Below are 26168 nucleotides of genomic sequence, written 5' to 3' on the forward strand. Positions count from 1 at the left end.
TCCATCTCTCTACCATGATTACTGGAATGAAGTTTCCACACTGCTGTGGAAATTTTCTCTATTCATTCATAAGAGGTGGTATTAATGGGTTCAAGTTTTACGCTGTGGCTTTCAATGCTTTTCACTAATGCAAAAAAGCTTTTTCTTGCTGTTCTTAAAAATTGTGTTAATTCGCACTTTAGCACAGAGGAATAAATATTGAAGTATTCTCAAAAACACTACATCTACGAAACTAATTCAGCATTTAGGACTGATTTTCCAATTGCAACTTAAGTCTCAAAACTGATTTAAATATGAATTCAGTCAGGAAAGTTGATTACTTAAGACTTAATTTACGACTGTGATATTGAGTCTTGGACATTTTTTGGTTTTTTGTACAATGTTATTAAGTAATACCTCTTAGTTCTTCTATTTTACTGAGAATAAATTTAAGAACTGTCACATACATATTGGTTTCTCTTCTCTTCATAAAAAAAATCATTGTATGAATGTAGTTCAATTTTTAATCGCTCAATCCAACAGTACCGTAAGTAGTGTGCATAAATATAAAATTAACCCCCTCATTTCTAGTATACGTTAAATTATTACAATACTGACTGACAGCCCAGCAGGTAATATCCAAACTGGTATGGGAATGCATTGACATACTCGGCTGTTAGAATCAGTTGCACTTAATATGGATTCCAGAGCATGCTGGTATCTAAGGCAATGATATGGCAGACAAATTTGCAAGAAAAGGCGCGGCCTCAATGATGATAGGCCCAGAACCTTTCTGTGGCAAAGAAACTCTTTCCATTCCAATGAACAGCGCAAAAGGAAAATGAAAGAGAACTCTATTGGGAAAGGTTATTATAATCTAAACTTACAAGCTAAAACGCTTCAAAGATTGCAGAGTACAATAAAAAACAACCTAAGAATTATTACGGGATTATTGAACGGTCAGTTTAGATAAAATAATGACCTAACAATAAAATAACAATCCAACTCAGACTGCATATACTGTAGAGAAGAGAAAGAAACTGTAAACCATGTGCTTTGGGAGTGCCCGGCACTGATGCACAAGCAGAAAAAACACTTAGGTGGGTATATTATGGATCATAAGTATTCACGACTAGGAAAAATTGGGTCTTTACTGTCTTTCATTAAAGAAATCGGACTTGGAGAAATACTCTAATCCGACTAAGGGTCAAAATTGATCTTTTAGGTTGCAATGCACTATCCCTTTTCTAAATAATAATAATAATAATAAATTAGATGAATTTGGCTAGATGTTTTTTGGCTTAGATAAACTGTAACTTCTATGTAGTTTAGAAGTCTCAGCTCTTGATTTTAACTCTCCCCCTAGTTACTGGTAAGTAGTTTCCTACAAGATTGAAATATTCTTCAATCATTTCAAGGGGTGATTTTAATGGGGTAAAGTCACACATAACTGTAATCTACGCATAGATTCCCTAACAATAACAGATGAAGCATTTTGCGAGTCTAAGTAGTGTGTGAAACTGTGTTTCAGAACCGATGTCACTAAGTCGATGCCACTTTTTAATGATTTTTTCAACACATATTTTTATATTACATTAGCGATTTAAATCAAGACCATACTATAAGGGCGATGCTTCTTCTTTATTTAAAAAAAAATAATTAATAGTTGATCTGGTGTATTGAAGAAAGTTAGTATAAAAATTCTACTCCAACAGGTTGGCTAATCGAATACGATCAAAAAAATCGTGTTTCATTTGAACCCAAATTTTACGAGTATATAATAATAATTATATATTATAATAGGTGGACTTTTTGAAATTATTAATCCTTACAAATTGTATTTATATTACATAGTAGCATACATAGACTAGGATTTGTACTTTACGAGTAATATTATTGCATGTATTAATACCGATTGTAGCATGCATATTCTATATTGTTTACTTGGAATTATAGTGCCACGTTCAAATTGTTTGTTTTTTTTAAACCAGACACACCTCCACAACTACCAAATGTTGTGACTCGTACGTAAACAACATTAAAAGCTGGCTGGACTTTACCTGCATGCGATACTTGCTCTGAGCTTGAGTGATCACTGCCTTTATGTAAATCAAGCTCCTCTTACAGTGTCTAATACGAGTATGTGTTTCCATTGGAATTAGCATATAAAATATGACAATATTTAGATGTGAAATTAATTGACTTACTGATCTGCATTTGTTTTAAAAGTTTGCTTTTTACTTGTATTTGTTAGATTCGTTGATACAAGAGTACATGTCAGAGATAACGTAACTAATGAGCACAAGTTCTGTAAGAGTCACTCAACTTCATTCAGTTCGTGTCTGTATCGAAAGCGCGCATTTCACTATTGCAGTTCTAAATTGATCGTGATAAGAGCTATTTGCTGACCCGACATTCAGGTTACCTTTGATTTTCACTTAATCGATTTTTTTTAAATTTAAAAACAATTCGTAATACTCGTATATAAAAAATTTATATTATTATTCCTCCACAGTAGAAACATAGAAACTTTGAAATCATGCCAAGACTTTACTTTGTTGCCGTTGACGTGGGCACTGGCAGTGTTCGAGCAGGCTTAGTAACTTCCGATGGCAGAGTGCTTAAACAAATGGTGAAGGAAATTCAAACCTGGAATCCTCTACCGGATCATTACGAGCAATCTACAGACAACATTTGGGAGGCAGTTTGCTATTGTGTAAAGGTGAGAACGTTATATTGCATTATTCTATTATTACGCTGATAAGCTGAATACACTATTTGACCTTCAGCAGTAGTTTTCTTCAATTATCTGAAAATAATTTTATTGATTAGAAATTAAAGATAGTGCTCATCAGTCAGTACGTAAAGAGCTATATTTTTATTCCAATGATTATTGGTAGCAATTTGCAGATATATATAATATGTGTAAGCAAGATGCTGAAATATTAACATTAAACCACTATTTGACAAGCCAAAACGTGTTGCGGAGGCGAAATATATCTAAGGTATTTTGATAAGATAGGTACTAATATTTTCTCGAAAATTAATATCGTTAAAGACGGATGTATAATATTACAATATGATTGCTGGTCCGGTTCGGTGGTTGAAAAATCTTGCTTTAGATTACCTTAACAAAAACTATACTACAGACACTCAGGATACAGATACAATGTAGCTAGAAGTATTTCTATTTACAAGTTATAGAACATGTATGTAATTAAGTAGGTGTAGGTGAAAGTAAAAATTGTCTTTATATATTTAGAGACTTAATCTTACTCTTCCCCAATGAGAACAATTATTCTACAAAAAGTGTTTACATAATGTTGTTATCCTCCATCATATTCATTCGAGTATGGAAGACTCTCGTTTATATATAAATTTAACATTATTATTATCTACTCATCCTCAATGAATTCATTTAAGGGTTACTGAGAACAGCCTGTGCTCATAATTGTTCGATATTACCATCATTGTTGGCATATTAAGCTTATCATACAATGTAATTAGATTGAAAATTTTTATACAATTATCTTCAGATCAATCTAAAAATGCGACCTGCATTAGGGTTATTAGTATAAAGTATATGAACAATATACGTATAATATATATTAGTATTATATCTTCACGTTCCTGTGAAGCGTAAGTAACAGTAAGCTATAAGGGTTTAATACAGAATATAAAGATAACGTGAGGAATGAATTAGTGAAATTTAGAAGAGTACAATTTTATATGTATTTATTATATTATTTTATCCATTTTAATAATATAATTATAATTATTAGTAAATACTCCTATATTATTATTTATCGTAGTTATAATAAACTATAATTGGTTATAACTTATAATATAAATAAAACTTTTCTGCAGAATGTAGTCAAAGGAACACTTTTTGATGAAATAGCTGCCATATCATTTGACGCGACGTGCTCGCTAGTCGTACTTGGTGAAGATGGAAAGCCCCTATCTGTGAGCACAACACAGAATCCTGAGCAAAATGTAATGCTTTGGATGGATCATCGTGCACAGAAAGAGGCAGAAAGCATAAATGAAACAAATCATCGTATGCTGAATTTTACTGGAGGTAAAGTGTCTGTAGAGATGGAAATGCCTAAGTTGTTATGGTTAAAGAAAAATGCATACTTATCTACATGGACGAAAATATGGCGTGTTTTTGACTTGGCAGATTATTTAACATGGCGCTGTACTGGCTGTGAGTCACGTTCTTTATGTTCTGTTACATGCAAATGGAATTATGATGCAATGAATATGCGTTGGAGCGAAGATTTTTTAGATTCTATAGGATTAAATGACCTAACGGCAAACTTAGATATATTAGGAACGGATATCCTTTTACCAGGTCAAGCTCTTTCTAATGGTGTAAAAAGCGAAACAGCTCCAGAATTGGGTGTAAAGATAGGAACTGTGGTCGCTACACCATTAATAGATGCCCACGCAGGAGCTTTGGGCTTGTTCGGTTGTCATCCAGAGTTAAATGATTGCTCCCCGCAGATGCGTGATATAGAATACAAATTAGCCATAATATGTGGTACTTCTACGTGTCACATGAGTCTCACAGCCATGCCATGTGTAGCACGTGGAATTTGGGGCCCATATAAAAATGTCATAATACCTGGTTATTTTTTAACCGAAGCTGGACAAAGTGCGACTGGAATGCTATTGGATTATATTATTAAATCACATCCACAATATGAAATTATAAATGGAAAATTAAATGAAAATGAGTATGCAAATCAATTTTTTACAATTTATGTATTATATGTAGTTTTTTCTTAGGAATATATATACATATCTTAATAATGTTTTGGATAAAGCAGCCTTCAACCGTGGGATGGATGATCCATGTTATTTGACAAAGGATGTGCATGTTTGGCCTGATTTTCGTGGAAATCGTTCTCCAATTGCAGATCCTAATTTAAAAGGCATGGTATGGCAACATAAAATATTTTAGTATTGAAACAAAATAAAACAGAATTGTATATATTTATCATATCCATTGTAGATATCTGGCGCGGATATAAATGGCGATGAGGAATCGTTAGCAATTTTATATTTAGCATTTGTTCAATCTCTTGCGGTATGTCTGAAAAAATCATATTTTTTTATTATTAGACTTTATGCATGCTCTTGTTTTTTCTACAGTATGGCACACGAGCCATTATTGAACATATGGAAATCCATGGTCGACACGAATTTAGTTCAATGATTTTTTGTGGTGGCGTAGCTAAGAATTTAGTTTATTTGCAATCTCATGCCGATATATGCAAACTGCCAATCGTCATTCCATATGAGCAAGAAATGGTGCTCGTAGGTACTGCTATATTAGGCGCATGCGCAGCGAAGGTTTTTAACAACTTAGAGGTAAGCCAAAAAATTAATTAATCAATTATGTGAAAAATCATTCCTAATATGTGTTGTAGGAGGCATCGAAATTCATGGGCGGCTCTGGACAAGTAACGGATTCTAATAGTTTAACATACGAGTACCACGATCGTAAATATGCCGTGTTTAAAGAAATGGTCAAGGATCAGAGAAAATATGAAAGCTTGATGATGGGTTGAGATTTTCGTTTTATTGGATCACATTTTTAGTCACCATATATTTACTCTCGGATGTATATTGATACAAAGTACACTTAAAATTTCAATAAAAATATTTTCAAAACATAACAATTGTGTTCTACTCTTACTCTTTTCAATTTTAAACAAAATTTAAGTTAATTTAAGTTAATTGAAACTCACACTTAACATTTAAACTATAAATGCGGCAGATTTGCTGCCAATTTGGGAGCGGCACACAGGACAAGTTTCCCGAATTTTCTCCGAACAATCTTCACAAATGCACACATGGCCGCACGGTAGAATGATTATCTGAAAATTAAATGTTAAAATTAAATAAAAGTAGTATAAATAAGATTATCTTTCTAATGTCTACTTATTTTTTATAAATTACTTTAGGTATTTTTAAAATTATGTGGAGATTAAATGTGTTTTTAATTTGTTTTTTATGCAAAGATACTGATTAAGATTTAATCGTTATAAATTAAAAGAAAAAATATAAAAGTAGGTGCAATTGGAACAATAATGAAAGCGACTCCTAATATTGACATTACTTTCTTAATATTATTATATTAATACCTTGCTAATTTTTATTAATATTATATATATAATATTATTAATAATATATAATATTATATTTTATTATTGCTAATTATAGACAGGACATTTATGTATCTTGAAAATTCACTTTATTCACTGTTTGGCTGACCATACAGCTGTTTCGAGAATTGCCACATAGCCATCATCAGTGGTCTTGGAAGTATTTATTAAACACACTTAATTATTCGTAAATAATTTTTTAAGACAGCAAGTACCAAATATTGAACTCGTACTCTGCCAAAATTGAAGCTCAGAGTCAGCGTTCATTAGTCAAATGACCCAAAGCCGTACTTGACTTGTATGTTCGAACTTGAAGTTTAACTAATCTGTTGTAAAAGTTCATTAACAAATGTACTTGCTGTTATATTAATACGAAATCATAAACCAGCTGTAGAATAATTGCATTAATTACATTTGTATTTTTAATTGTCAAATTAAATAATGTTTGATTTAGTAAATTTGTTTAACTTTAAAAATGATTTATAAAATAAAATTTCGTGGGCAGGTACATATTGTTTTTGTAATTTGTTAAAGAAACAAAAAAACCGTGGATGGTTTTCAAACCCCACTGTAAATATTTCTTCACACCATTAAATACTAATTATAACAAAATATAAAAATATAAATTAATTAGTTTATAGCTATTTAACAATATTTTACCTCCTTTGGATTCATGGAGCATACAACACATAACTGATCAGTGGCAACTTCTGTTGGTCGATATTTCGCACGGCGTAGACGTCGTTCACTTTCAAGTTGTTCTCTAATTTTGCGCTCGTCGCGTTCCTGTTTTTTTCTCAAATAAAATTTGCGTAACATATAACCAACCAAAACTACTGATATCGTACCACAAATAATAACTTTGACTCTGTAATTAAATATAAATAAATAGACTCAAAACAATGGCAATGTAATGATAAAATATTTTATGTTCAAACCTACAGAACAGAATTCTTGGCATCTTCGAATTTTTTAATCAATGTACCCTTAGAAGCTGTAGTTAGCAATAGTGGACCTGTGCTTGATGGTTGTATGCGCAACGTGTTGCCTTCTAATTCCATTTCACCAATTGCTGTTATAAAGCTGCCCTCCCGTAATACTTCCTCAGTTGTTTGCATGCCCTTTTCCCGTACACCAGTAAAAAAGCCCAATATATGATCAAAAAAGGATAATTTTGATGCTTCGTAATTATCATAAATAATATCCATATCCAATATTGGAGCTGTAAGTGCATCAACTACTTCAACTGCTGCATCATTATTAACAAGCTCGAAAGGCATTTCGTTTGATGAAACATGTATTAATTTTCTTTGCTCGGTCCAAAATCCAGCAAATCCACGAGCTACACGATGTTCACTGTTTAAAAAAATTCACTTGAGCTATTGTTAGTGTGTTATGTAATAAGATTTTTACTTCAGTTTCATAATTTGTACAACACCCGTGACTGCAGGTGCCATAACACTTCGTAGCGGCACGCCAAGTGGACGTACAGTGCCGCGTATGACAGCATAAGGAATTTTTTTGTCCTCTTGTTTTGCCACATAGTCCTTAAGATCTTTGTTTATCGAGACCGTTTCAGCATTCTGTGAACAAATTGTATATATGTTAAATATTTCTAAAATACATAACTCATGCAATTACCTTAAGTAGTTTAATATTTTGCTTGTAGGCCACATATTCTCTGGCACATAAGCCGAGTATTAATAAGTCCAATCCAAGCGCGATTCCCTCGTTAATAAAATCCATTTTATTTCGCTTAACTTTGGTACTGCTTTAATTCTAGTTTTAAAAGTAATTTGCAAGTTTTTAAAACGATCATCCCCTACAAAGTCTTCCTAAATTTTCAAGAGCACAGCTGATTTGAGCATTTCATATAAATATTTTCAACGAATTCAAAAGATGTTTCGTGCTTCTTCTTCTCAAAGGAGTGTTACCAATAGTTCAAATAAATACAGGTGGGGAGTACAGCAGATAGTGCTATAATAATTTGGAATTACGTGTAATTTTTATTTCCAACAAATAATTATGAAAAAAATATTCTAACAGTAAAATCAAGCAGTTAATCAAAAATTACTTTTTTAATCTGTATTATAAAGTGCAGGTATATTCAGAAATAATTTGTATTAATTTTACTATTTGATATACTACACAAGAATATATACGAATACATATGCCGCGCTTTGTTTTTGCCGTACATGCAGTATGTATGCGACCGTGCATAAATTGTTGTCAAAATCAAAGTAGAAACTAAAATAGAAAATACGAAACAGTGTATTTTCATTTAGATTTTGCTTTCTATGGTGAATAGAGACAGTTGTTCTCAACGAGTACAGAACTTTGCCAAAACTTTTTTGTAGCTCATAATTTTATCAGTTGGAATTTAATAGGTTTTTTCAATTTTCAGTTTGAAACGGAAACATTTTTTTATTAACAAAAATAACTCATTTATTTTTGTAGACGTATTATTTTGTACTATTTACTAGCTAAAATATATTTTTAATGTTAAGAAATTTATATTTTAAAGTTGTTGTTATATATATTATGTATGTATATATTATTATGTTGAGGCTAGTTGAGTCAGTGCACTTGAGCACTTTTAATCTCTATTAACTGCGAGGTTTCTTCATTGCCCCTCTCCTTGACTGGATTATTATTTATCACTTCATCAGACTAACCAATAACTGTTATCATTCTAATCAATCTAATCTTCAATCTAATCTAATCTTGAGGTCCATGAGGATGGCATTTGTCGTAATGTACCATGGCAACTTAAAAAGTCTTCTCAGAACCTGGTTTTATGCGATTTCCAGCTGGCGAATAGTACTGTTTGAGGCCTTCTGAGCGCTATACACCCATATAGAAGTGATGGTTGAATTATTTGGTTATATATCAGCTTTCTCTTCCTAGCATTAAGATTTTCATTTTCGAATAGCGGTTGAAGGTGATGAACAATTTTGTCACAGCTAATTTCTTTCAGTTAAACATGTTCACCGTGATATTTAGATATGTAATGCTATCCTCCCAAATCACCATATCTCCCACTCTCACTCTCGATGGGTTCTGTTTCTTCCTACGCATAATGAACAGATTCTTCGTTTTTTCATTATTGATTTTTATTTTCCATTTCTGGAAATACTTCAGAATGAGGTTTTAATGCTATTGAAGTGTACTGATTATATTGAGAGCATGGTTATTCGAGTATAGCATACACGTGTCGTCAGCGTATAACGCCAGTGTCGAGGGACCTAACATTGGGATAACGGACGCATAAATATTGTAGAGAGTGGGGGAAAGTGGCGATCCCTGAGGAACCGCTGGTTTTATAGTTCGAGCTGACGAGAGAGCGCTGTTGATTTTCGTGCTAAAGGACCTTTCATGCAGAAAGCTGCCAATGATCTTAGTTAGCCTACCTGAAACACTTAGATGAGGCATTTCTACTATCAGGCCTCTACTTGGTAAAAACTGATAGGGGAAACTCTTATCGTCCTTTCCAGAACTGCAATAGAAATAATAGAAAGAAAGATTCAATATTCTACTATGGTTACCTTATCTGTTGTGACCAGTGAGTAAACTCACCACAGGACTGATATCTCTACGGGGCATTTCAATAAAAGTAATGAATTTCCTTTTAATAAAACCTGATCAATTTGCATACAGATGCCTTCATATCGTTGAGTCTTCCAATCTTTTATTAAAAACTTCAGCACAACAATAACTTAGCAACAATTTGCATATGAATTTTTATTACACTTAAAGTTATCCAATATCATCTGTACCGTCAAAATTGCTGACCTTGCTGTGGTTGCTCTCTTGATCTTTCCTGACTGCATGCGATATAATAAAATTGGTGGCAATATTGAACAAGATTATATAGGCTTTTTGTATTCCAAAGCTCATTTTGATACGCCTGGTAGTATATCTCGTAAACAACACCAAACAATGTGTATCTGGGTAGAAAAACCTCCACATTTGACATGCTTTTGATAATGCTAGTCTCAGGGATATCGAACCCAAAAATGTTCTTCTTAGTCATAATCAGTCTAATTACTCAGTTAATCTTCTTTGATATTGTTTTATACACGTTCCGTTAAAATTCCTTCCAATTGACAACAAAGTTCTCAATGAATGTGGTAGTATATTTACTTCTTTTGAGTCTTTTCCCCGTTACTACTATCCCATGTTTTGATACTCTCTACTATCTCGCTTCGTTATACAGTTTCAGCTTCATACTTTACAATTATTTAGGCTCTCTGTCTGATATAGACTCTTATTCTAACATCATATTTCCATTGCAGTTAAAACTACTTATATTAATGAAATTAAGATTTATTCGCTTTCATTGGTATAAGCAGATTTATGCATGTAAAATAGCTTGTTTGTTTGCATTTTAATTTCCCTTGTAGGAAATTTATTTTTAAAAGTTGCATTTGATTTTTTTCGCTTTAAATCAGTTTATTCATTTATAATGAGTACATTTATATAAAAGTTCTTTATTATATATATTATATACATTCACATTAGCGGTCTTAATGAGCAAAACTGTCTAAATGAGACAAGTGGAAACGTGGTATAAATCTCAATCCTCTAAACATCAAGATTTTACACTTGACTATTGAAATGGGATTTTTAGGGTCTAAATCTTAATAGTTCAATTCCAGAAATTTTTTGCTGTTCCGAAGCATAGATTATTCTTGTGAATTTAAATTCCACATGGTGGTTTTCGATTATTTTCACTAACCTTATAAAAGCGAGATTCACGAAACGCGCAAAAGTGTCGCAAAAAATGAGATGAGTTGGGGAATGACAGAAGAATGTACTTCAAAAATAAAGAGCAGTGATAATAGAAAGTGATGATTTGAGTGGTTCATAATAATCTATTATCCAATCTGAAGTTGCAGGTAATGTCATTTACCATATATAAAATATAAAATTATTTTATTTTATTATACATAACATATAGTGTTATAAGTATGTGCTAAGGTACTTCTTTATATTTTAACAATAACACACTTTTAACTGTATTCAATATTTTTTTTAAAATGTTTAATGTTTGCAGCGCAGATCCGCCACTGTGTATTTAGACTCAAAAGATACAAGATAGCAGTAAGTATTTACCATTTGAAGATTGTGGACATACCCATATATATATGTATAAGTAAATATTGATAAATAGTAAATGGGGCTCTCTGATGTATTCCGTTGTCAAATATTAAATTTCTTTTCTGAGCAAACAACTCAAATTGATTTTGTCATTCTTATGGATTTTTGTGTTTTCCAAAACAACCAAACATTTTGGAAAGAAGAGGTTTTGTCTGTAATTAAGCGGTTGTGGCACTTCAGATCACTCTAACCTTTCGAAGCTGTAACACGAAGTGTTTGGGAATTTATTTATTTCTTGGTCTATTTAAAAAGTTTTGCAAATAAATAAAGAAATTTTGAACAAAAAAAAAAAAAAATAATGTGGAGTTTATTTTTGATAACTTTGGTAAGTTTTCTTTTTGGTATAGAATAAGAATTAACAGATTCCTCAACGTCGAAAGCAATTTTAAAGCATTTACTATAATATAATCTTAATTTTTGCATATTCATTGCAGCTATTCAGCAATCAAGTTTTCAGTGCACGTATGCTTTCTTCCAGTTCTCAACGCATCACGACACGTGAAACGAAAAGCTGTGAAAGTCGTCAAACCCCTGGACCGATATGCGAATCTTGTGAGTTATTGTCTACTTGCGTCAATCACTCGAGTGGGTGGGTTAATATACCTGTCGAATCATGCGACACGCAGAATGGCTTCTACTGCAATGCGCGACTTTCAATGTGTTCCAATATTACTGGTCCTTGCCATCCTTTCGGTTCTCAGAATAATTTCCCTTGTACAACGCAAGGTATATTCCCAGATCCGTATGATTGTCAAAAATTTCATATGTGTTACTTCGTGGAGTCAGCTTTAGTAGCCGCTAATGTAGAATGTGGTGGTGATAAAGCTTTCAACGCTGCTACTGGACAGTGCTCATTAACAATTCAAGATGAAATTTGTCAAAAGGAACAATTTGAGTGTGAAAAGTCAGGAGACGCACATGCCTGGCCAAGTAATCCTAATATTTTTTATATTTGTAAGGCCACATCAAACCAAAACTCAGAACAGCTATTTTATCCCACTTTGTATCGGTGTGCTGATGGTGAAATATTTGATGGATACTACTGTAGAGTTATGCGACCGATTGAACCTACAACTACAACAACTACAACAACTACTTCAACTATTTCAACTAGCGGTGTTAGTACCACAGTGACAACTCCAAGTACATTGCCTAGAACCTGCACAAATGTTGGATTAACTGCAGATCCAGATGATTGTCATAAATATTTTTATTGTTCTGCTGTAAATGGTGAGAAACGGCACATGGAATGTCCACGCGGCACGTATTACAATCCGCAATTGGTTTCTTGTACGATAGGAAATTGTTGAGCTCATGTAATCCACAAACAAAATGTCCAAAATATATTAATAAAAATAAACAATTGAAATCAATTTATTTATACTTTCAATTATTAGTTTGTATCTGAAAAGGTTTAACGGTCTATTCTTGAAAGATTTTATTATTTTTATTATGGATGGTACAGTAATACACAACGCTCTATAAACTCTATTGTATTCTCTCTGAAGTAATGCTACTTGTGAAAAAGTTGAAGATATTATTGTAACTAACAATAATAGAGACAATTCTTTCCATTTTTTGGTATTTCAGTCATTTTAATCCACAAAGAATGCACAGAAATCAGTTCCTGGTGGGACCATAGTGGCGTATATAGATTGATTTTTTATTTTGATCGCATTCAGATCATAATAGCACTAAAAAATACATATGTGTAAATATATTTTTTTTTATTCATATTTCAAAAGACTATTTTTATTTTACACTATTTAGAACTTATATTAATAAAAATACTCGCGCCTTTATTTATATTTATATATATAAACCTATGTTTGTCTAACAACGTGTTCAAGTAAACTAACAACAGATGTTGTTAAAGAAGAGAGTGTTTGCTTTTTTTCGAGTATAGGGAAAGCATCAAAAGTCACTTCGTGAGACCTTAACCTACAGAAATCAATCAAGGAAATATTGAAATAATCAAGGGACTATGTAGAGGTAAATAAACTTACTTCTTATAAATTAGAGTTGATCTAAATTAGAATGTGAGGACGATACTTTAGAAAAAAGGTAGGTAAATAAGAGCGGTGGGGATATTGTGGATGCGTTACTGGTGAGTTACTAATACACTCTGTAATTGCAACTGCTGTGACGGAAAAGTATGATGGGTAAGAAGATGTATTAGAATTATTCGGTATTTGCTATTTGCTGAACCTAAATTGGCCATATTATATAGATTGTAATATCATTCTGTTGAAATCACATATCTTCCACATCCACATCTTTAATTTCGGCCCAAAAAAATATAAATTGGTAATCACATGGTTGTAGTGATCAGCATTGAGAGTTTGTGTCACACTTGCGCTATTTCTCAGTCTATTTTCAATAAACACCTATTTTAATTCTAGATATTATGCTACATCAGAGAAGAATGGAGGCGTATTGTAGAGGAGGCAATGCTCCATCCTGAACTGTGATGCCAAAATGATGATGATGATGATGCTAAATCGTTTGGTACAAAAAGTCGTCTACATATTGTAGTAAGTTCTTACAGTTTAAACAGGATCTGTGATTGTCTCTAAATTGGCTATCCCTAAATGAAATATGATAGTTCTGTTAAATACATGCCACTAAAACAGTGCTACCAAATCAGTATCATGAAATGGATGAAACGATTGCTTTTCAGTTAAGATACCTTCAATGTAAATAGCTATAATAAGCAAGTTATGGCATGGGCATATGAATCATCAGACATTCATCAATGTCATTCTTAAAGTCTTTTTTATCTTTATCTTATATTATCTTCATAAACATGCAAGTAATAAAAAAGTTTAAAATTATTACCCATTTTTTTGAAATTTTTACCAAACTTCATATCGAATCTGCCACTGTTAGATACAAGTAATATATGTAAGATATTTTCGATACAAGATAACAGCTTTGGGTATTTACCATTCGAAGATTGTGGGAATAGTTTTGAGTAAATATTGATAAATAGAAAGAGGTATTTTTAATGTATTCTATTGCCAAATATCGAGTTTTTTTTTTAAATAAACAACTTAAATTGATTTTGTCATCATTATTGCTTTTATTTTCAATTTTCAAACAGAATTAAGATATTTTGTTTGCAATTCCGATTTTGTGGTACTTCATATCAATTTAACCTTTTAAAGCTATTACAAAAGGAATTTTGAAATATAAATAATTTTTTATTTATTTTTGTCTCAGTTTTATAAAAAGTAAGTTAATGTAAAATGAAATAAATAGAAATAAATTTCAATAAATTTCTGCCTGCCTTATACTCTCTTCACACGGTAAAGTGTAAGCCAGCAGTTGAAAGTTATTTTAAGTAGGTTTTTTAATGGCGTTTCTACTTATCGTTGCTGTCCAAAAAATTGTTATAAAAGAACAAAGATTTTTTTAAAATCGTACCTCCTCTCCTACTTTATCACAATATTTCAGGCAGAAATTTTTGCCACATGGATTTCCACAAAAAGGAAGTTTATATACTCTAGTTTGTAAGTTTATATACTCCAGGACATTCCAATATAATGTAACGGATGTGCAAATGAGCTATTTGGACTGGGCGCTTCTTGTATGAAAACTCCTGTTTCAGTCTTTGCTTCTGCTAGTTACAGCCGAAAGTTTATTTATGTTAATTTTTTACGAGAGGCAAATAGGAAGTGGGTTCATACTTCTCAAGTAGTTAGGTCAAGAACTACATGATCACTTTACTCCAATTGTAAAACCAGGCTATGTCTATGTCCAGGCTTGTCTAGAACCAGGCTTGACCATACTTAGAACATTATTTACATTCCACAAATCCAATCATTATTTGATAATCACATATGCGATTGAATTGGTTGCTCCAGCAGAGACTTCTATTCTCAAGAGAAGCTATCAAGAGAACCCGAAAAGTGGGGGTATATAATCTTCATGTAAATGTTTAAAGAACATTAATTACAATTCTTTTCTTTGATTTGCTTACATGCTTGACTACAGTACTAAATAAGGACTTCTTCAATTATCTTATTCTTAGTATATTGTATTAGTCAATAGCATAAGATACAACTCATTCATTTTTTAAATAATTGTTAAAAGTTAATAAAGAAAAAATCAAAAAAATTATTATTTATGTGTAGTATATTAAACTGAGAGAAGTTCTGGAAAATGTCTCTGTCTCTCGATATTTTAAGAGTTGTGCATAATGTCATTGGTATTTTTGAAATATTTTTAGTTATACTCACAGTATCTTTAAAACTTCATTATCTTAATTAGTTTCTTCGGTAATAAAAAGAACAATATTTTGATTGTCTTATCTTAACGTAAAAATACAAGTTTAAGGTACATCTATTTAAAAAACAAATTACAATTCAAGAAGCTATAAAAATCTTCATTACCGAAAATTCGCGACAGTTTAATTGAAGAAGCGTTTATATGATCAACATGAGAGTTTCAAACCTCCTTACAAAGGTATAAACACATATTTATATAATTAATATGGGAGCCTCTAAAGACTTTTTCAATAGTTATTGTGTACAGTTGGTCTGCTGGCAGTGGCATTTGCCGATAATCCTTGTGCTAAAATAAAAAACGGTCAGTTCATCTGTGTTGATTGTGAAACTTTGGCGGTGTGCTTACATGAAGACGATCAGTGGCATACAATGACAGTTCAACAATGTGACGGCGACAGACAGCTTTATTGTGATGAAGAAGCAAGGCATTGTACTAGACAGAAGACATGTGGAGTGCCAACTACTTCTTTTCAATGTCAAAATCCTGGCCTATATCCAGATCCATATAACTGTAAATACTACCACGAATGCAACACTTCAAATGAACACATACGTCATGTGTGCCCCAACAATTATGGTTACTCGGTAACTGCAAAATCTTGTGTTGTTAGATCCAATCAACAGGATTGCAAAAATATACAGTTTAAGTGTGAACATAGTGGAGACATGGGTGCCTGGCCCGAAGATCCAAATATTTACTACATTTGTGTTACTAAACATTTGAAGAACACAAAGTTAACATATCCACTATTGTATCGTTGTGATGATGGATATATTTTCACAAACGGCAAATGTGTAATTTCAGAGTCTAAAGTAACAACACCAACCCAGGCTGAAAAAACCACAGTGAACACCAGTTGCATTGCAAATCAGCTGATTGCGAATCCAACAAATTGTCATGGTTATTATTCCTGCAAAAATGGAGAACTTAAACCATATGATTGTCCCAATGGTTCATATTTTGATAGCACTAAACTGACATGTGTAAAGGGTAATTGTTAATCGGCGTTGCTACAGAAAACTATACAAAATTGTAGTACTCCATTAGGACTTACATTTTTTGTATTACAATTTACTAATTATTAAATTACTAACAATAAAATAGAAGTTCTTAGCAACTAAGTTCATTTTATATACTGCGCTAATAATTCGACTAATGTCGGGTTCGATATTAAATGGATTATTAATAAATATATTTGATGGATTATATTCAGAAAAATATTATTAAAATGATAATAGTGGAAGTTTAACCCGAAAGGATTTTAGAATATGGAACGAATTACGAGTATTCTCCATTATTATTATATAAGATTTGTACGAGATATCATATTATATATATAATATAAATAGCACAATTCTTTTAGTAACTTACATAGTATGATGTAATTGTTCAGCTATAGATTTGTCTTTAGAAATAAATTGGCAATATTATAATTAAAAGAACATACGTTATATTACAATCCTCAGATTTATGAATATACCGGTGTCTCTATGCTTGTTAACTCTGAAAATAGAAAAATTTTTTGACTGTGATGACATGTCGTTAAAAATGTCGTCGATAGTTTATATCAACTCAGATGTTTACTGAATATATCTGCTGGAATTGATGTGAAAACTTTTCAATTAAATGATTATGATACTCTAGGAAATATTTACCGCGTTCATATTCATTATAGCTTGCTGGTTAGTTATGGCCTCTTTCTTAAATAAGAATGAAACTATTTCTTAACTAAATTAAACTAAAATATACAATATGTACTTTCTGTACTTACATATATTATTATTCACCCTATGCACCCTATTGCCCATTTTTGATCCATTCCAGCAGATCTCAAGGCTTCTTTCTGTAGTATCTATCTATCAAACGATGTTCAGTATAGGTACTAAATATTTTAAATTATAGATATAATGATATCGATGTTTACACAAGGAGTGTTGAATATCTAAACCTTCATTGATATAGTTGAGAATTTTTAAAGAAACTCTCTTATTCTAAAACTCTGAAGAAATGCTTTTATTTTTATAGTGGGTGTGCATATATAAAAAAAGAATTAATAATTAAAATTTTATAAATATTTTATTATTTTAAATCTATATTTTAGTACATCTTTCTGTTCTAACAACAACAAAAAATTTTTACATAGATAGTATAGGATTAGGAAGAACACAATTAAATTTTATTTAAAGTTAATTAGATTAAATAAGCGAGTATTATAAAGGATATATTCTTTTAAAAATATACGAGCTTGATTTTATCTCTATTGTAGGGTTTCTAAGATCTTTAATTAAAGAAGGAAAGATAAATCTATAAGATGTTAAGATACATGTGATGCGCAAATAAATTTAAAATATTTTAAAATAGAGAAGGTCTCAACGGTCCAACAATATTAAGACAATAATTAAGCAATTAAAGTTTTTAACAATGATAGGAGTAACCAATGCCTAGTATTTTTGATAGATTATATTAATTATACTACTATAGTATAACTAAGAATAGAGTTACAATTCTAAATTCAGTCATCACAGTCTCGCACAACCGGGTGTAGTACTATTGAGGCACCATTACAGCCAGTGCGCTCCGAAATAAAATCGTGGAAATTACTTTCTAAGGCCCACATGAAACGCTTGTAACCTGGTAAAACCTGTAAAATATGAGATGTTAATTTAAATTATATTTAATATTTAATATTTAAATTTACCTGTGTTGATAAACGGCAGTCACCACCGCGTTGAACTTCCTGTAAGTTGGCTACTTTAAAGCATGTTTCCGAGTCCCACATATAAATGTCATTTTCGCCCTTATAACGGAAGAATAATGAGGTGCCACCATCAGCACCTAATAAAACCATTTGTTTCCCAAATGGCTTGGGACCAACATCAATAATAGCACCAGCACCTTGGCCAACACGTAAATGATGACCTATAATTATTCGTTAAACAAAAAGTTATTTGCATTGTAGGCAAATATTGGTGTCTTGAACTTTACCTTTGATTGAGTATAAACGTGGTGAGCTTAAGTAGGTGAAGAATAGTGTTGAAGTATCGTCGGGCCTAACCGTTAATGCCATGTAGAGCACATCTTGTGTTGGCGCTGTTGCTTTGGGTAAAACAATACGATAGGATTTAGAACCGGTAATATCATAGACGAGTATAGAACGTGCGCCGGCATCAGCTACGTAACTGTTGTGAAATGTTTAAGTATTTTATAGATTTTCTTAAAGCAATAACAATTTTTTATTTATTCTATTATTTATATTATATAGCACAGTGAATTATGTTTCTTATTTGTTTTCTGTCCATTAATGATTTCCCAAATCGAATGCTTTTACAATGTCAAAAATATTTTCAATATGAAATCAATTTCTCATAGCCAGTAGGAAAACACAGACTAGCAGGAAGAGTGCTTGTGCCTATGTCACTGCTAGCGCTGGTGCCATTGAGGCAATCATATTGTGTTTATTGACGCTTCCGTTTCCCATGGGAAATTCATGCTTATGAAACATCAAATAGAAATGTTTGGAAAAACTTTAAACTCCATGGGAAACAACAATCTGGCTTATTTTTATTTTCATCATGAGGCATCACATGGGGCGTCTGTTTGAGGTTTTCAGATACTTGTATTTTATTTATTTTTTGTCTGTCTTGTTTTCATATATTGTATATATACGAATACTTGTTTTCGTTATAAATTTTGTTATAGTCGTATGTAGCAGCTGTTAAGTTAACATTGGTATACTTATTCCCTGGAAAATCTTAAATCTACCTCTTAATTTTCCTCTTAATTTTCGTTACATGGAAAATTCTGCACTCAAATGTATTCAAGTTGTCATAGTGTCGTAGTGAGTTTTGTGTTCTAGTCAAAGTCCCTTTTGCTCAATCAAATTTAAATCCAATTCATTACTTAAAAAAAAACAACAACCACAAAGTTTTCAATCTGTATTTGTTTGAGATACATTAGAAGATTTTTCTGTCGGGTTTTAGAAAATCAAACAAATACACATATTAAAGTGAATCTCAAAATTTTAACAAAATTAAGTCTGGGATAAAAAGAGTTGATTTTTTATTTTCAAAAGGAAAATAAAAGTTAGAGGTCTCAGTTTAGCGATTACGGATGACCTTAAACCATTCCACACATAATGAATTTTTGTGGAGTATAAGTCAATCGCAGAAGTTTTTCATTGATTGCAAAATATCTTAAGTAGTATTGTAGTAAGGAGTGCACTTGAATGCTCTTACTTAAAAGTATTTTACTTAATACACTATATACTTTTATAAACATAATTTTATTTAATTATTAACTTCTCTAAGTTGATTTTATCCTACAGGTAAGTTCTTGTATTGCCTTAATTATTTCTAGGAACTCACTGAAATCATAATGGATTTTTAATTAATCACTTACACAAACGGTTTTCCATCCTTTGAGTAATCCACGACAATGAATTGCAGACGGGAATCAGCTGTTACCAAATCACTCATGTCGATGCTTTTAACCACTTTGTTATCGGCTGTGTTGATGGCAACGATTTTCGGTCCACAACGGCGTATCGGCTGCTGTAAAGTATTAACAATGCCCACATCCAAAACCCAAAGGAGACCCTGCGTCAAGTGAAAGCAAGCAAACAACATTAATTGAAATTTATTACTGAAAAAAATTCTTGATATAAAAAGCAAATAATTAAAATTTATTAAAAAATTCTACAAATATTTGCGCTTAATTCCAGTTCAGTTCGATAAACTTTGACAAAAGTTTTGACGCTCGCAGTTAAAAAGATACATGACGGCATTAGATACATTTACTCGTATAGATACTGGAGTCGGGCACATTACGGTTGGTACAACATATGAATATACGATAGTACGAGTACCATATATGGACCCACACATGCGTAAATATTTAACATATAAAATTATCATAATAAATGCTCATATTAACAAAATAATTTATTTCGCTAATAATTATCGTAAATATTTTGTTAAACAAACTTGCTTAGCATGTAAAATTTCAGATTGGTAGTTATTGTTGTTGTTAGAGATAAATTTGGCAAAATTTGGTAAAAATTTATAAAAATATTTATAGGAGAATTTCCGTTTGAGGCGGAAAATAGATTTAATATTCATACATTTTTGGTTATTATGATTTGGGTTGTACGGAAATGTTGGTATATGGCCATTAAGCTGGATTTCGTGGAGGCAAGTATGTATGTATGAAGAGCCTTCATATATTATTAATACAAATATTTGATTTCATTTTATAGAATTTGTTAAGCAAACGATTTTTGTTATGGAAAATATACACGTGTTTACGTTCCATAGTCTAGCAGAGATAATAAGTGAATATTCATTCATATCAACGCTGTTTTCATAAAAAACATTACACGATACGCTAAAGATAAACATTTTTTTTAATCAAAAACTAAATTTAGTACCTAGTATTATGAGCAGTGAATAAAAAGTAAATTTCATATCACGAGAGCAGTTTTTAAACAGAGGTGTTTGCAGTGAGGCCATCTATTGATGAAAAAATGCGTTGCTTGTTTTAAACATCACTATCAATTCACAACGATATACTGTACCTATCTGCAACTTTAAACTTTTCTAAGAAATGTTATTATCAGTTAAAAGAAAGTGTTTCGTAGATCCAGAAGCCACACAAAAGGGTTTTAATAACATTTGGGAGAACATTTTCACAGGCGATAGAGGATAAAAAGTTTAAGGTTTTAGATCATGGAAGTCACAGTTTTGAATCAGAAGGAGCCTATTTTTAATAAAATAATCGTTTTTATAAAACTTGTTTTTATTAAAAAACAAGAAGCAACTCCTAAAGTAATTACGCATTCTATGATTATAAGAATATAAGAATTTCTTATATAATTTTTATGATTATAAGAATTTAGAATATAGATAAAATACTAACCAAATTGCACTGCAGAAGTATCTAGTTATTATAGTATGAATTAAATTATTATTATGAATAATATTAATTATATTGATATGGTGATAAACTGGGAGGATAGCGTTAAATATCTTGGCATCACGTTGGACAAACGATTCACACGGCTTAAACATGTTTAACTGAAAAGAATTAGCTGTGCCAAAATTCTTCATTACCTCCAACCACTATTCAGAAATGAAAATCTCAATGCTAAGAACCGGAAACTGATATATAACCAAATAATTAGTCCGTCACTTCTATATGGTTGTGTAGCGTTTAGCAAAGTTTCAAACATTACTATTCACCAGCTAGAAATTGCACACGCCAGGCTCTGAGAAGACTGTTCAAAGTTCCATGGTACATTAGGACGAATGATATCCTCAGGGACATCAAGATTGATCCCATCAAAAATATATAAAGGATAGAGCCATGAAATTATTTGCGAAAACTAACAGACTTACCAACACCGCGTTATCAAATCTCAAAATGGTTACAGGCTCCTAGGGGAGGTATGCAGATCTGAGGTAAATTATTGCCTAGTCTGATGAAGTGATAAACAATAATCTAGTCAAGGTGTAGAGTATAAGTGCTTAAGTGCACTAGCTCAAAACAGCTTCAACATAGTACATAATAATTAATTATATACATAAATTTTAAATTTTTGACGAATATTTTAAGCAAACGGAGAAATAAATAATTATCATAAATTTATGTTTTGATTCTGAAACCAAAACTACAAATGGTATTGTGTTGGTCACATATAAGAAGGTACTTGAAAGGAATTTACATTATTGCCATTGACTGATAGTTAGATTTTGAATTATCATAAATCTGCATTATTATTCAAATACTGTAGTTTTGGTAATCAATTACTGTAAGTTTCTGTTTGGTGCTGCTATATTTAAAATATTTTTTAATGACAGTCTAAAATCAATACAATCTACATATTTTGCTATGTATTTATATCCAGCAATAAAAAATGAAATGAAAACAGAGGAAACCAACTGACGTTATATTCAACTCTCGAAAATAGTTCTATCGCATAAATAGGTACAAATATTATTTTAGTATAAATACAATTGTGAAATCAAACGGCCTTAAGTTCATCATATAAGTATGTCCTTGAACAGAATTTGTATAACAATTCTCAATCTGTGGATCAACACTGCGCTTTAGCTCAGAACAGAACACTATATGTATAAAGGAACTTTTTATGGCGACACTGCAATTTACTCTACCAGGAGAAAAAGGACAAGAAGAAGCTTAACTTGAGCAAAAGACATTGGGTTGATCTCATACTGCTAGAACCAACCTCATACATTGGCAAACAGAGTCCACATAACAAATGTTTATTTGTGAATCAAACAAAAATATAAGCAAGTACAATTGAACACGAACTTACATCAGAGTATTATATAAAGAACGGTAGTGCTCTTCAGCTCAGAACAGACAGAACACTACTAAGAGAAGTTTTCTATGCTGGTCACTCTACACGGAGAAAGAAAGTGAAAAAGAAAAATTTTGTCTCGTCAAACAGCATTGGGTTGATCACACACTGCTAGAATCAAGCTCATATGTTGGCAAGTCGGACTCTAAACAGAATTCACATACCATTGGCTTTTCTTTTGCTCTACAAGAAGAAAGAAATAAAATAAACTTATTTCAGGGGAATAAATTATGCTAACGCAACTAATGCCCATAATCTGGGCATTATCTGTTTCTATTGCTATAGCAGTAATAACTAAAAATTGTTACTTATAGATCATCCATTTAGTATAAGAACGATTAGCAAAAGACTGTGATAGATAAGTTAAGAAACCTGTAGAGAAAAGTCTGCTTAATGATAAGTGAAGCGATGAGAACCACCTCGACAGTAGCCCTTGAGATTGCATTGGGACTTCAACTACTTCACCCACTTGTCACAAAGGAAGCAATGACTTTTATTGCCAAGCTACAGTTGACTAGTAATCGATCAACAAGATCAGTCGAAAACTCCCTTTTAGGTAAAGTAATGCAAAAAGGAAAGGACTAAACCTCACCATATCTGAGATTTGTTCACCTAAATTTAACTTATGAGAGTAGATATAATATAATCATGTTTATTATTTGCACAATTGCAAGACACACAATAATGGACAGCGAAGAAATAGTATATTTCTGCTTGGAAGAAATATATCTCAACTATACAATTATTACTATAATATATATAAATGTAGTCAATAGATTTTAATCATTACCACAAAAACTAAAAGCAGAAAGCTCTTGTATCAAAATAAAAACTTTATTTTAAACACTATGTTAATGCCTGACAAACTGACAGATATAGATAAATTAATTGACATCATCAATCTCATTAGAAGTATGTATTCTATACTATTTCATATATATCAATTTAATATTATAAACCTTTTGATTTCGTTATTTAACTAAGTCCAATAGTTGAAGGCAATTATTGATTGCAGGACTTGTTTCTGGATTAATTGATTAATAATATAGGAATGGCTATATCAAATATAGTTTGCTAATGCTAATTGCTAATATAGGAAAAATATAAGATACGAAATATAGTAAACAGATTTGGTCATTAGGACAAGTACTCAAAACCAAAAAATTTTTATCAAAGTCGTAAGTTCATTTTAAAAACTATAAGGCATTGATAAACCAGTAGATATAGATAAATCAAATAATATTGCCAATCTAATCAGAAATATTTATATATTTTATTGTGTTTCGCATATATATTTTTTGATGTATTATAAATCTTTTGATTTGAAGTAAAATAAACTTAATTGTTGGTAATAAGTATTAACTACAGGACTACATTTTACATTAGATGAACTTTTAGATAAAACAATTAGTAGTATGGAAATGTCTGAATGATACAAATATCAATGTCTACATATTAAAGAAACCTATAGAAAAAAAATGATATGAGTACTGGACATGGAGTCACATGTCCAGTACTCCACGTGCACATGTCCACTAATGAAGACAACTAGCTTAGAACTACACAATCCAAGAGTCACAAATATATCGAATAAAAGGTTAATAAAATAAGGTTTATGGATCCAAGTTTTAGATTTATAATAGTCATATATTATAGACAATATGTGACTACTTTGACCGGTTTACTTGAAGTATCTTCACTTTTATACAAAACTGGACATATAAGTAAATTATATAATATTGAATTAAACAGTACAGATTATATTAAATTATGTCAATTTGTGGTAAAAAGAATTGCTTATTTTGTAATTCAAAATAAAAATTGTGGTGTAATTTAATATAAAAATTGAAAAAATAATGGCAAAAAGTTGCTAAAGTTTTTGATTCGCCTTTTGCCTTTGGTAAGCAAAATTTTAATAAAGAATGTGCATATGAGAATGCATAATTACTTCTTTGTTTGAAATTTAGGTTTCGAGTCCATGTGAGCTGAATACCACAATACTTCATTAAATGTTTTTTGGGTCAATTTTTCAGACAGACATTAAATGCAGTATTTTTTTGCTTTGCTTAATTTTTGGTTCAGTACTGCACCGACACAGTAAATGCAAGCGAAACACTGCAAAAAATGTACGTACGCCTACATATGGAAACTTGGCTACTTGACTATTAAACTTAATTGGCACTTTTGACATATGAAATTATAGGTCACAAGTTGTGGACTTAACTGGTAGGTTTATGTATGGAAATTTGTTTAAATTATAAGAATTTTTTTATTTAATTTTTAGACAACAAAGTGTGATACATCATTGTTATTATAAAAATTAAAAACTTGAAATTTTTAGTTCAGTATTTTTGTTCGCCACTACTTACATTTTTATCAACCGCAATATCCACAACTGATTGTAAAGCTTGACAGTTGCCCTCTTCTTGTATGGCCCAGCAGGGATAGGGTGAAATTTTGGTCAAGCATTGTCCCTTCTTCAGGCTGACTCTACCCAAAGTAAAGGGTACACCTTGTTTATAGCGTGGCACAGCTACGAAAGCTGAATCCTTCAGTAATTGTGCCCGTGTCACAATCACATTACGCGGCACATAGCGCCCGGATTGCACGAATATATTTTTAGTAGAATCACAAGGCCAGCGTAAATTACTGCCACTCAACTGGAATGTCAAATCCACCAAAGGATTCTTGTCACATTTGCTTATCTTTTGCTCCGACACGTAAGCGCCGAAGTTGTGGTTCGCATGCAGCAAAATGCATATAACAATTAAAAACCGATACATTTTTATTAACACTTTTAATAATGATCTTATTAGCTTTATTATTATATATATATTTTGAAAATATTTTTAAATATATTCAGTATAATCGTGCACACTTTATCTGTTGATACCGCAAAATGGCTTTGAAAGTTTTTGCATTTCTATTTATAAGATTTGATTTTTTGCTCCAGCGACTTCTGTTTCAGCAGCTTTTTATTCTTTAATTTTTTATAATTCTTTGTAATTTTAATTTTTATCTTCATTTAGGCACATACGAGATTTTCACATATTCACTTCAAAATCACGCATCTTCGGAGTTAACAAATTTGTGCATTTTTTGATGTAATTCGACACTAGTTTTGCAGTCACAACATTGAAGTAAAGTAAGGTCGAGCGCACAACTTATCCGGTTCTAGTCTCAGT

General features: G+C 31.5%; 5 protein-coding genes across 6 annotated transcripts; 3 read left to right on the top strand and 2 right to left on the bottom strand.

Moving 5' to 3' along the window:
* Positions 1-2284: 2284 nt before the first annotated feature.
* LOC119668294 (FGGY carbohydrate kinase domain-containing protein) lies at positions 2285-5666 on the top strand. Of its 2 annotated transcripts, none has more exons than XM_038077758.1 (7): positions 2285-2399; positions 2495-2701; positions 3847-4721; positions 4774-4924; positions 5000-5074; positions 5140-5358; positions 5418-5666. In XM_038077758.1, exons 2-7 carry the CDS (start codon positions 2519-2521, stop codon positions 5556-5558), a joined length of 1644 nt encoding a protein of 547 aa, XP_037933686.1. In that variant the 5' UTR covers positions 2285-2399; positions 2495-2518; the 3' UTR covers positions 5559-5666. The 2 variants fall into 2 exon arrangements, with proteins under 2 accessions (XP_037933686.1, XP_037933692.1); XM_038077764.1 differs by having other exon boundaries at positions 2498-2701.
* On the bottom strand, positions 5543-8192 carry LOC119668309 (mitochondrial E3 ubiquitin protein ligase 1). Its single transcript, XM_038077776.1, has 5 exons — positions 7797-8192; positions 7569-7738; positions 7098-7511; positions 6816-7023; positions 5543-5867 (listed from the first exon to the last, which is right to left on the bottom strand). The coding sequence occupies exons 1-5, from the start codon at positions 7899-7901 to the stop codon at positions 5748-5750; spliced, it is 1017 nt and encodes a 338-aa protein (XP_037933704.1). The 5' UTR covers positions 7902-8192; the 3' UTR covers positions 5543-5747.
* A 3418-nt stretch (positions 8193-11610) lies between these two features.
* LOC119672810 lies at positions 11611-12648 on the top strand. The gene is made up of 2 exons (XM_038083951.1): positions 11611-11640; positions 11750-12648. The coding sequence occupies exons 1-2, from the start codon at positions 11614-11616 to the stop codon at positions 12623-12625; spliced, it is 903 nt and encodes a 300-aa protein (XP_037939879.1). The 5' UTR covers positions 11611-11613; the 3' UTR covers positions 12626-12648.
* A 3045-nt stretch (positions 12649-15693) lies between these two features.
* LOC119672848 (low-density lipoprotein receptor-related protein) lies at positions 15694-16726 on the top strand. The gene is made up of 2 exons (XM_038083997.1): positions 15694-15782; positions 15839-16726. The coding sequence occupies exons 1-2, from the start codon at positions 15747-15749 to the stop codon at positions 16604-16606; spliced, it is 804 nt and encodes a 267-aa protein (XP_037939925.1). The 5' UTR covers positions 15694-15746; the 3' UTR covers positions 16607-16726.
* Positions 16727-18070: 1344 nt separating this feature from the next.
* LOC119677544 (major royal jelly protein 1) lies at positions 18071-25766 on the bottom strand. Its single transcript, XM_038088929.1, has 5 exons — positions 25353-25766; positions 20004-20200; positions 18591-18784; positions 18304-18524; positions 18071-18246 (listed from the first exon to the last, which is right to left on the bottom strand). Exons 1-5 carry the CDS (start codon positions 25764-25766, stop codon positions 18118-18120), a joined length of 1155 nt encoding a protein of 384 aa, XP_037944857.1. The 3' UTR covers positions 18071-18117.
* Between the last annotated feature and the right edge of the window lie 402 nt (positions 25767-26168).

Source organism: Teleopsis dalmanni, chromosome 1 (assembly GCF_002237135.1).
Source record: "Teleopsis dalmanni isolate 2A chromosome 1, ASM223713v2, whole genome shotgun sequence".
Lineage (NCBI taxonomy): Eukaryota > Metazoa > Arthropoda > Insecta > Diptera > Diopsidae > Teleopsis > Teleopsis dalmanni.

Excerpts from the sequence above, each read along its gene's own strand:
- LOC119672810 (XM_038083951.1), top strand. The coding sequence starts at position 11,614 with ATGTGGAGTTTATTTTTGATAACTTTG. Across the intron at positions 11,641-11,749 it reads GTTTATTTTTGATAACTTTG|CTATTCAGCAATCAAGTTTT; the intron begins GTAAGTTTTCTT and ends TATTCATTGCAG.
- LOC119672848 (XM_038083997.1), top strand. The coding sequence starts at position 15,747 with ATGATCAACATGAGAGTTTCAAACCTCCTTACAAAG. Across the intron at positions 15,783-15,838 it reads TTTCAAACCTCCTTACAAAG|TTATTGTGTACAGTTGGTCT; the intron begins GTATAAACACAT and ends CTTTTTCAATAG.
- LOC119668309 (XM_038077776.1), bottom strand. The coding sequence starts at position 7,901 with ATGGATTTTATTAACGAGGGAATCGCGCTTGGATTGGACTTATTAATA. Across the intron at positions 7,739-7,796 it reads AAAATATTAAACTACTTAAG|AATGCTGAAACGGTCTCGAT; the intron begins GTAATTGCATGA and ends ATTTGTTCACAG. Across the intron at positions 7,512-7,568 it reads GTACAAATTATGAAACTGAA|TGAACATCGTGTAGCTCGTG; the intron begins GTAAAAATCTTA and ends TTTTTTAAACAG.
- LOC119677544 (XM_038088929.1), bottom strand. The coding sequence starts at position 25,766 with ATGTATCGGTTTTTAATTGTTATATGCATTTTGCTGCATGCGAACCAC. Across the intron at positions 18,525-18,590 it reads ACGTTTATACTCAATCAAAG|GTCATCATTTACGTGTTGGC; the intron begins GTAAAGTTCAAG and ends GAATAATTATAG. Across the intron at positions 18,247-18,303 it reads ACTGCCGTTTATCAACACAG|GTTTTACCAGGTTACAAGCG; the intron begins GTAAATTTAAAT and ends CATATTTTACAG.
- LOC119668294 (XM_038077758.1), top strand. The coding sequence starts at position 2,519 with ATGCCAAGACTTTACTTTGTTGCCGTTGACGTGGGCACTGGCAGTGTT. Across the intron at positions 5,075-5,139 it reads CATTTGTTCAATCTCTTGCG|TATGGCACACGAGCCATTAT; the intron begins GTATGTCTGAAA and ends TTTTTTCTACAG. Across the intron at positions 5,359-5,417 it reads AGGTTTTTAACAACTTAGAG|GAGGCATCGAAATTCATGGG; the intron begins GTAAGCCAAAAA and ends TATGTGTTGTAG.